Source organism: Mustela nivalis, assembly GCF_964662115.1.
Source record: "Mustela nivalis genome assembly, chromosome: 14".
Classification (NCBI taxonomy): domain Eukaryota; kingdom Metazoa; phylum Chordata; class Mammalia; order Carnivora; family Mustelidae; genus Mustela; species Mustela nivalis.
The window spans coordinates 58,777,919-58,789,294 of NC_139033.1; the positions used below are offsets into that span (position 1 = coordinate 58,777,919).

Sequence of the window (11,376 nt, forward strand, 5' to 3'; positions counted from 1 at the left end):
ATAAATGGATTTTTTTTCATGCTTTAAATTTAAGCTCCTGAATCAAGTTAATACAGTTAGAGACAAAATGAGGTGATTTTTAAAACTAGTGTTTTATTACGTCCTTTCTCTTTCTATTTTGTTTGGGTTTGTGGTTAGGAATTTGTTATGTGTAATTCTGAGATTATACGGTATAGTGAGAGTGATCTTTTTGTGTGGACAGTTCTAACCTAAATTACTGTTAAGCCAAGGGTTAGCCATTTTGAACTTTTTTTGTTAAATATGTAGAACACAAAGAGTTGAATAATAGTCCAGGGAAGAAAATGAAAAGTGTTTTATACACATAATGAGCTCTGTCGGAACTCCATAGGAGTTAGAACTCACCACCTCTGAGGAGACTGATCCAGAAAGTGGTCAGAGGAGGTTTCATAGGATTTTTGAGGAATGGATCTGAAAGAAAGGTGGTTGGGATTTGACAGTCATGAAGACATTTCAGGAATTGTGATTGGCAGAAATAATGTTTTGGATGCATCATCACTGGTGAAAGGGAATGGAGCCCTGGCTAGGGTACAGGGTGCATGTGAAATAGTGTTTTGGGAGGTATCGGTATGTGGAACCCTCATTTTCATTTATTACTGTTATTGCTAAGCTGTAGTTATTTATGTAGAAGCAAATGGAGAATTCTTAAGTATTGTGTAGATCCTTTGACATAATAAAAGTTATTTTTCAGAAAGATTTTTCTGACTGTTCTATGTAGAATGGGTGGGTTGGAAGACAGAGGTAATTCTGTCTCTTATAATATTAAGGAATAGGGATAATAGTAATAGCAGTGTGTTTACAACACAGTACTAATAATCATTAACATTTTTTGAGTGCCCATCACTTGCTGCTTGGCCAAAATAATTTACACACTTACTGAATTTTCATAACAAATCTGTGAAATGGTGGGTACTATTACCGTTTTCATTTACAGATTAGGAGAATGAAACTTAAAAAAGAGTTTAACTTGCCTTAGGGCTGCAGGTAATAAGTGGTGGAACCAGTTTTGGATCCCACTTCTTAAACCTTGCAGTCTATTCTAGAATGTATTTGGAGATTCTGGCGGCAGATATAGCCCTCTGTGAGAACACATGGTTACTGTGATGTATTAAGGTTTTACTGTAATGCTAATTATATTTTTCTTGTCTTTTTTGCCTTTAGGAATATGGTATTGGCTGAGAGATGTGTATTGCTTAGTGCTGAAATCTTAAAAAGCCAAAGCAAATATTCAGAGGCTGCAGCTCTCCTAATACGGTTGACTAGTGAGGTACTGAAAATGTGTAGTATTTACTTTAGTAATGTTTCATTAATTTCAAAAACTTTTTTTTTTAAAGCATATGCAAAACATGAAAGTAGAAGGCAGTTTCTTTTTAGGAATTTACAATATGGCTACTTATTTGTTGAATTAATTTTAAATGTATTTTAGAAATATTTTATGAATTTATTTCTCTATTTTAAGTCTACATTATTATTAACTACAAACATGTACATCTTTTATGAATTAGATTTTGACTTATGTATAGCAATATTGATCTACTTAAGTTCTTTTTTGGTTTTTAATTTTTTACTTTGAATGTAGCTGACATACAGTGTTAAATTAGTTTAAGGTGTGCAACATAGTGATTCAACTTCTGTATATATTAGGTTCTGCTCCCCACAGGAATAGTTAACCATCTTTCACATACAACACTATTATAGGATCATTGAGTATATTCCTTATGCTCCCTTTTATCCCTGTGACTTATTCATTCTGTAACTGGGGACCTCTGTCTCCCACTCTCCTTCACTCCTTTTGCCCATTTCCCTATTCCCTTCCCTCTGGCAACTTAAGTTTGTTCTCTGTATTTATAGGTCTGATTCTGCTTTTTATTATTTGTTTTTAAGTTTCCACATATGAATGAAGTCATATGGTATTTGTCTTTCTCGGTCTGACTTGTTTCACTTAGTATAATACCACTTAGGACCATCTGTATGTTGTTGCAAATCGCAAGAGTTCATTCTTTTTTATGGCTGTGAATCTTCTATTGTATATAGATATATAAACCACATCTTCTTTATCCATTTGTCTATCAGTGGACACTTTGGCTATTATAAATAATGCTGCAATAAACATAAGGGTCCATATAATTTTTTAAATCAGTGGTTTAATTTTCTTTGGGTAAATACCCATTAGTAAGTTATTGGATCATATGGTACTTACAGTTTAGTTTTTTAGAGGAACTTCCATACTATTTTCAACAGAGGCCATAACAATTTGAATTCCCAGCAGGGCATGAGGATTCCTTTTTCTTCACATACTTGCCAATGTTTGTTATTTCTTTTTTATTTTAGCCGTTCTGACAAGTCTAAGTTGCTAATCTCATTGTAGTTTTGATTTGCATTTCCCTGATGATGGGTGATGTTGAGCATCTTTTCATGAGTTTGTTGGCGGTCTTTGTGTCTTCTCTGGAAAATGTCTATACAGGTCCTTTACCCCCTTTTTAATGGGATTATTTATGTTTTGGTGTTGAGTTAAGTTCTTTATGTACTTTGGTTATTAATCCTTTTTTGGGTGTATCATTTGCAAATAATCTTCTCCCAGTCAGTAGGCTGCCTTTTTTGTTTTGATGGTTTCTTTCAACGTGCAAAAGCTTTTTATTTTTATTTAGTCCTAGTAGTTTATTCTTGCTTTTGTTTCCCTTTCCTTAAGAGACATCTAGAAAAATGTTGTTAACAGTCAATGTCAGAGAAATTATTGTATTATCTTTTAGGATTTTTATGATGTCAGGTCTTTATATTTAGGTCTTTATTTTGAGCTTATTTTTGTGTATGATGTAAGAAAGTGGTCCAGTTTCATTTTTCTGCATGTAGTTTTCCAGTTTTCCCAGCACCATTTATTGAAGAGGCTTTTTTCCCTGTTGTATATTCTTCTTTTGTCATAGATGGATTGATCATATAAGGATGAATTTCTTTTTGGACTATCTACTCTGTTCCATTGGTCAGAGTGACTCCTTTCTTGCCAGTCCCATGCTGTTTTGATTTTTACAACTTTGTAGTGTGTTTTATAATCTGAAATTATAATCTGTGTTTTATAATCTGTTCTTTTTTCTCAAGATTGCTTTGGGGACTTTCGTGGTTCCATATAAGTTTTAGTATTGTTTGCCCTATTTCTGTGAAAAATGCAGTTGGTATTTTGGTAGGGATTGTGTTGAATCTGTAGATTGCTTTGGAATTATGGTAGGTTTAATAATAGTAATTCTTCCAGTACGTGATCATGGACTATCTTTCCACTTATTTGTGTCATCTTCAATATCTTTTATCAGCACTTTATAGTTTTCAGCGTACAGCTCTGCCACCTCCTTGGTTAAGTTTATTCCTAGTGCAGTTGTAAATGAAATTATTTTCTTACATACAATAATATTTAAAGCAACATGTATGTGCATCATTGTAATATTAAATTGATACTTAAAGTGAGTAATTACTAAGGAATTTTTTTTTTTTTAAGATTTTATTTATTTATTTGTCAGAGAGAGAGCGAGCAAGAGCGAGCACAGGCAGACAGAGTGGAAGGCAGAGTCAGAGGGAGAAGCAGGCTCCCTGCGGAGCAAGGAGCCCGATGTGGGACTTGATCCCAGGACGCTGGGATCATGACCTGAGCCGAAGGCAGCTGCTTAACCAACTGAGCCACCCAGGCATCCCACTAAGGAATTTTTTAATCTTAGTTTCATTAGTATGAACTTGTAAATCATCATCTTAAGCTTTTAAAATAACCTTTGTTATGAATATTTTAGAAGAGGAAAAAGCAATCCATTTATAGTTACTATTGAAAATTTACAGCAGATATTATTTTTATTATTTTGCATCACTAATAGGTGTGTAATGTATTACTTTTCTACCCCATCTCCAAACTGGCCAACAGTATTTGCACATTTGCTTTAATCTCAAAGAATAAACATCTGATGTCAGCATGCCAGGTGGTTTAGGGTCAGATGTTTCTGACCTTGTTAGCTCAAAGGTCTAGTTAAGGGGAGGGATTGTTGGCTAGGGCTCAATTTCAAAGCTACTTCTATAGTATCTAACTTACTCTCTTCCTACTTTGAATCTGATTGGTAGTAAAAGCATCTAATAGATAAAATTTCGTAGGTAATACACCAATATTAAACAAGGGCAAAAGTGTGTTTTCAAGATTTTTTTAAGGATTTATTTATTTTAGAGAGAGCAAGGGAGGAGGGGCAGAGAGAGAGAGAACGAGAGAATCTCAGGCAGACTCTCCACTGAGTGTGGAGCCTAACATGGGGCCTGATCTCACAACTCCATCTCACAACCCTAAGATCATGACATGAGCTAAAATCAAAAGTCAGACTCTTAACTAACTCAGCCATTCGAGTGCCCCAAAGACTGCGTGTAGATGGAAAGTTCCAGAAGAGACATCACCTCCTCCTTCTCCTCCTCCTTCTTCTTAATCACTTACAACATGCAGTGCTCATCCCAGCAAGTGCCCTCCTTAATGTCCATCACTCATTAAGTCCATCTCCCTACCAGCAACCCTCAGTTTGTTCTCAATAGTTAAAAGAGTCTCTTCTGGTTTGCCTCCTTCTCTGTTTTTATCTTATTTTTCATTCCCTTCCTCTGTGTTCATATGTTTTGTTTCTTAAGTTCCACATATGGGTGAGATCATAACGATATTTGTCTTCTTCTGACTGACTGACTTTGTTTAGCATAATACACTCTAGTTTTCATTCTTGTTTGTGCAAATGACAAGATTTCATTCTTTTTGATGGTGAGTAATATTCCATTGTATATGTACACCATAGCAGATATTACTAAATTGTGTCAACTCCGGGCCTATAAAGAATGGTAATGATTTTTTTAATAAGTGTGGCTAAAGACAGATTTTTTAGATGAATACCTGAGGAAAAAAACAAAAACAAAATCAAATACTTCCTTTCTTTGCCTTTTAAATGTTAATACACTCTATGGTTTTAATCCTTGGATCACTGTACTTTTTACTCTATACATTTTTGGGGTGATCATTTCTTAGGAATGATTTTCACTCTTAAATCTATCTCCAAAACTGACTTCTCTTTGAACTTTAGATTTGTAAAGTTGCCTTTTAGACTTAACTTATTTGGGTGCTTCCAAAGCAACTTCACAACATACCTATACTAAAGTCATAAACTTGCTTATCTTGTTGATCATATCTTAAAATTATAACCAGCTAGTTTCTCATCGGCCAAGGCAGAAACCGAGATGTGCCTACAGTCTTCTGTCAGTAATCCAGGTTTTTCTTTTAATTTCTTAAAACATGTTTTCTTTCTGTATCTCCAAATAATTTACTTCCCTTTCCACCCCCTTGCCTCTTTAAATCCTTCTTCTGTTGTCTTGGTTCATGTCTGTAATGTCCTTCTGGACTGGGGACTTTTCCTCTTTGTTCCCTTGTCTACTAGTCCTTATATCAGTCATGTCCTTCTGATAGTCATCTGCAATACCCCAGATTATCCTAAGTATCTATCTTCCTCTCTCTTATAATGCTGTAAGACCTGACTTGTCACATACTGGAAATTATATTTAAGTTCTTGAGGGTAGGAAATTGTGATGTCTTCTGCATATTTATTCTCAGTGCCTAACACTGGCCTTGGCACATGGTGTATAATTTACATGTTTGTTGAACTGAACCATTAGTTATTCTAAAAGCTTTCTGTAAGATAGCTAATTAGATTAAGGGATGATATTAACAGTGTCAGGTAATTGATACTGCATGGACATTGACCAAAATGAACAGTTGCTAGACATAAATTATTTAGTAGAGCTGAATATAGATTCTTGAGTGTGTTTATGTTTTGTATTGTAATAAATAATCTTAACTTCAGTTTGAATATATTGCTGTTTTTGAATCGAGGGACTGTCATCGCTTCTTGGCCTTTTGGCTAAGATCAAATGCAATCTAAGGACTATCAGTGAATGTAAAGGCAATTTATGGTTTTAGGAGTTTGAATAAAAATTATTTGAAGCAAATTCTTCTGTCTGCATTGCAAACTTGTATTTTCTGTCATTATTCTTTTTTCCTTTCCAAGTTTGTTTTCACCTTTTCAAACCTGGATGATTTGTTTTGTCATCAAATTTGAAGAAACTTACTATAACTGTTATTTTAGGGGTGAGAGGTCGGATGAGTGGTGGTATATTTCCCTAGAAATTGTCATTCCTGTGTTTTTTTTGTGCTATACCTTTCAGATACTTCTTTCAGATAATTTGAAAGTAAAGACTACTGGGTATAGTGTATATAAAATTATGTTAAATTTTAACTACTAATTGTATTTTTTATATGCATTCTGTCAATGAAAAAGGCTTATAATGTGTGAAAAGTACACTTGCTTTGTGGATAGGGAACAGAGTTACATACTCCTGACAATACTGAATTAGATTTCCTAGGTTTTTGGTAGCACTGTTTTGGAAAAGACAGCTATGAGGTCTGGGTGGACAGAGTTGTACTTTGGCTTTATTTTTTGGACTGTAAATTTATGGGCAAGTGGATTTTATTCATGTTATGTGCTGGGATTCTCAGGATGACAGAGCAAACCCAGGTAATGATAAAACACTCCACAATTACCACCTTATAGGACAGTATGTTTGAATTTGGTGCTTAAGATGTGATGCTTTTTCCCTAATGTGTCTGTGTTTCTGTGCTGAACATTTATTCTGGTCTTAATAGCCCCTCTGTCTGTTACTGCATTAAAACACAGTAAATGAGTTTTTTTTACTATTGGAGGTAGTAATAGCAGTTTTTACAAGTTTCTCCACCTTGGGAGGAACTGTTCCTGTGGTGAACTGATCAGCTTGTAGCATCTTTCCTACTAACTTCATTTACACAAGGAAAAAATTTGAAAGCCATCCTTGAGATTTGATTTATTTAAGTCTGTGCAACCAGTGCCCACATCCTCTAATTCAGTTAATTCCCCCTCCCTGATATTTATCCTCCTGTTTTAAGTTAATGTAGCAGTTTTTAAAATTATCTTTTTGGTTACAGGCAAAGTTCATAGGCTGGAATTCCTCTTGAAATAGTATCACAGATTTTTTTTTCTTAGTTCTTTGTAGAGCATATGTAATAGACTTGTCATATCGTAGATATGAATTAACACTAAAATAAAACTTTATTCTTCAACTCATTAAAAGCCTCTGCTTTCTAGATAATACTGTCACTTTGTGAAATTCTTTCATTTTTCTTCCATCAACACTGAGGGCAGTTGTCATTTTTTTTTCAGGGCTATTTTTTGGTTTAAAGCAATATATTTTCTACTGTAGGTGTCACTGTAAGAAACAGGGACTGCAGAAGAACAAAGTTGCAGGAGTCATGGGAGTAGGGCATTCAGCTCAGCAGATCAGTTCTTTCTCAGAAAACTGCCATATGGATGCAAGAGTGAAATTTTACTTCAACTGAAATGATATATGCTATGGACCTCCTGGTCTCCTAAATTGGTCAGCCCTTGAGTACTAAATTTGACAGTGCTGAGGGTTTACTGTGCTGTTCTCAATTAGATTGTACATTAGAATCATTTACATGCCATCGAAGATGTCTAAGGCATCTTCCTTATCTTAATTAGAATGCCCAGGATTGCTGCCCTTCCAAGTTTTCTAGTTTAATGAAGCCTCATAAGCAATTAAAAAAATATGTATGTATTTATGTTCTATAACTGTATGTGACTGCGTGTATTTGTGTGTACATACTAGGAATAAATTTATAGCACTTTAAGAAAAAGACTGTGAAATGCTATTGAAAAGCCTAAATAAAATTTGGAAACAGAAGAAGTATTTAGAGGAAATTACCTGTTCCAGATATTAAGATTTATTATAAAGCTACAGAAATTAAAACTGTTTACAGTGATAAGACAGAGTAATGGAGTAGAATGAGATTTTAAATATAACATATAATTAGGTGTCATTTAAAATTAGTGGAGAACTTTAGGTTATTCACTAAATGGTATTGTGATGTCTAGCTATTTGGAGTTGGATTCCTAACTTACTTGCTACATGGTAATATAATTATAGCTTGATTAGATTATATGAAAAAATGAAACAAACATATATACACCAGAATATACAGGAAAGCATTTTTTAAAAAATCTAGGAATAACATTCCTTCATAGTTTGACGCAGTATCTTGAAGCTGTAGAGGCTAAAGTTAGTATGCTTGACTACTAAAGAAAAAACTCATTCATGTCAAAACTGGGAAATACTATTTGCAAATGTATGACAAAGGTCTAATACTGATTAAGTATACAAAGGGCTCTTACAAACCACATAATCACAAAAACCCATTCACAAAAGAATATAAATAAGCAATTCACAGAAAAAATAACAAAGAGCCTTAAACGTATGAAGTACCACCCTTACTATTAAATGTATGTTGAGGAGCAAAGTATCATCTTTTTTTAGTGAAAGAGGTAAAAATTTTTTAAAGTAATTTTTGGCTGAGTAAAGTGGAAAACATACACTCTCATTCTCTTGATGAGATTATATATTGTTACTACTTTTTTTGTAACAGTTTGGCTCTGTCGATTAGAATTTGAACTATATATATAGCTTTCAGTAACTGAGTGAGTTCTGCTTCCAGGAATGTGTCTAATAAAAATATATAATTACTCAAAAATGGTTTTGTAAAGATGTTTATCAAAGTGCTTTTTTATAGTAACAAAAGTAGTAAAAGTATGATATTAAATTAGTCAGTATTAATTAATAGCAATACTAAATTAGTCAATTGAGACCATATTAACAAATTGTGGAATATTTATATAAACAGAATACAGTGTAGCTTTAAAAGAAATAAGAAGTATAGATGTCTTAGAAGGATGTCCATGATACTATATTAAGTCCAAAAAGTGAGATAAAGAATATTCTGTATGAAAAATTACATTTATTTTTAGAAAACAATATATATTTAACACAAAAGCACAAATATAGAGAGGGAGAAATGACACCACCTGGCAAGTTAGATGAGGCATGGAATAGGGCAGAAAGATGTTTACCTTTTTTTTTTTCTTCAAACATTTATTCTTTAAGGAAAAAAATTATTTTTTAAAGAAGAAAACATTTTCCTAAAAATGAAGAATGCACTCCCTCGCTCCCTTAACTCTTGGATAAGAATGGCTTGTCAATTGTACATTCCTGATTTTTGCACTTAATTAGGTTTTGGATCTTAACTTGGACAGAAACATTTTATCATTAAGTTTTTGTCATAGGGAAGTTGAATTAGGTAATAATATCTACCATTTACTGAATGCTTTTTAGATTGTTTCCTCAGATCTGTTTCTACTCTAATTTTGTGATTGCTGCAGAGATTAGTTATAATAATCTATGATCTATGAGCACTTTTTGGATGTAACTATAATTTGTTGACATTATTGCATTTAAAGTAAATGTTTTCTGTTTTCAACTCTCCCTGGGGAAAATAATGGCAGCAGAACACATGGAAGGGCATGGTAAGTTCAGCTTGAGAATAGCTGAAAACCTAGAGAAAGTTTTGGTGAAAATGTTGTTGATACTTGATCAGCATCCTTCACTACTTTCTCTGTTATTTGTAAAGTGGTGATGGCTCTTTCATTTGAAAGGTTGTCCTTATGGATGAGGATGTAAATTTAGTATGTGGTTTTTGTAGACACTAATGTAAGAGTCCATTGAAGTGGAAACTAATTTGAGTTGTACCGTTTACTAATAATGCTAATAGCCGGGATAATCTTTGAAGGGGAAACCTTATAAACTTCTTAATGAAAAGCAGTCACTTTGGTATTCTTGAATTAAGCAAAAATTGAGAATTGCTTTTACATACAGTAAACTTAGTAGAGGATAAAACAGAGAGTAGATTATTTCATATTCTACATACATTCTCTTATTTTTCCTTTTTTCTTGGGTAAATAGAAATATGCTATTAGATATCTCAGATCAATTTCCTGAAGAAATTGTGCAAATCTGTTGTTTTCTGTGCTTTCCTTTCCGGTTTGTCTTTAATCAGTATATCTGTATTCTCAGTTTATGTACTTTTTTTTGCCATTTGAAAAGGGATTGCATTTCTTCAGAGATTTATTATACACTGCATATTATAACCAGACATTTGGCTTTATGAAAAACAAAAGAAAATATTTAATAGTAGGGAATTTTTGAAGGATTTCAAGAAAAATTTGTGCTTATTGGAAGAAAGAATCATCAAGATTGGATTGCCCTTTGATTTCTGCCCTCAGATTCTCTTATGCTAAATAGTGAATATACTATATATTATTTTTAGAAAGTAAATGGTTTTTACCAGTTATCTTTTTGCTTTTAATTTTATGAAACTAACCTTTTTTTTTTTTTTTTAAACATTCAATAGGATTCTGATCTTCGAAGTGCACTTCTTTTGGAGCAGGCGGCACATTGCTTTATAAACATGAAGAGTCCCATGGTTAGAAAATATGCATTTCATATGATTTTGGCAGGCCATCGGTTTAGTAAAGCTGGGCAGGTGAGTGTATTTTCTTTAAAAAAAAAAAAAAAAAAGTAATAGTTTATTTTAATTTTTGTTATTAGCTATTTATTTTATAAATGTATGCCATTCATCAATTTTTATGATTTTAAAATTAATCTTAAAAATGGAAGCAAATTTTGTTCTGAGGTAATGTGTTATATTGGTAAGGGCATGAGATTTGGATTTAGATAAATGTGGGTGTGAATCTTGATCTGCTCACAACTTGACTTGGGTTTAAGTTACTTCTCTGAGCCTCAGTTTTTGTATTTATTTTGGGATTTTGGAGTCTTGCCCAAATTTTTGTGAGGTAAAACAAATCATACATTTGAAGGGCTGGATATACTGAATGCATTTAAACAGTTTTAATTATCCTTCACAGTGGCTGGACTCTCTGCTTCAGCTCTGGTCTTCTGTTATTTCTCAAAGTGCCTTATAATGATATTTACTAAATATTTAATGAGTAGAAATCCTGTCTCTCTTTTCCCTGGAAGCAGTTGGGTTGGAGAGATACTTATTATTTTAGAGCGATTTCTCTAGCCCCAGTTGCCCTTTAATTATTAGTTGGAGGGAGAATTGTTAAAGGCAGAGTGGTAGCAGCAGTAAGTCATGGTTTACTGTAAATATAGATAAGTAAGTATGGATTGAAGAATCATCTCTGAATTCCTGGAACTATACAAGGAGCTTAGTATGTACTGTAAAACCATAGTCTTATCTTTTAAGGAGTTTTTTATATCATAGGGAAATACGAGGACTTAAAAAAATTTGGTTAATAATGAATTTTTATGAACATACTTCTATTTTTCAAAGTCTGTGCTAAACAAACATGTCAGTATTTTAAATTCTATGTTATTAAAACGGTGCAAAGAAACAAAAACATTCAAAAATTA

General features: G+C 33.1%; 1 protein-coding gene across 2 annotated transcripts in view; it reads left to right on the forward strand.

Moving 5' to 3' along the window:
- TRAPPC8 (trafficking protein particle complex subunit 8) overlaps positions 1 to 11,376 on the forward strand; it is a 75,229-nt gene that overhangs the window by 25,940 nt on the left and 37,913 nt on the right. For both annotated transcript variants that reach the window (XM_082699588.1, XM_082699587.1), the window contains exons 11-12: positions 1,180 to 1,285; positions 10,355 to 10,486. In XM_082699588.1, coding sequence (XP_082555714.1) covers positions 1,180 to 1,285; positions 10,355 to 10,486 — 238 coding nt within the window. The remainder of the gene's footprint in view (positions 1 to 1,179; positions 1,286 to 10,354; positions 10,487 to 11,376) is intronic.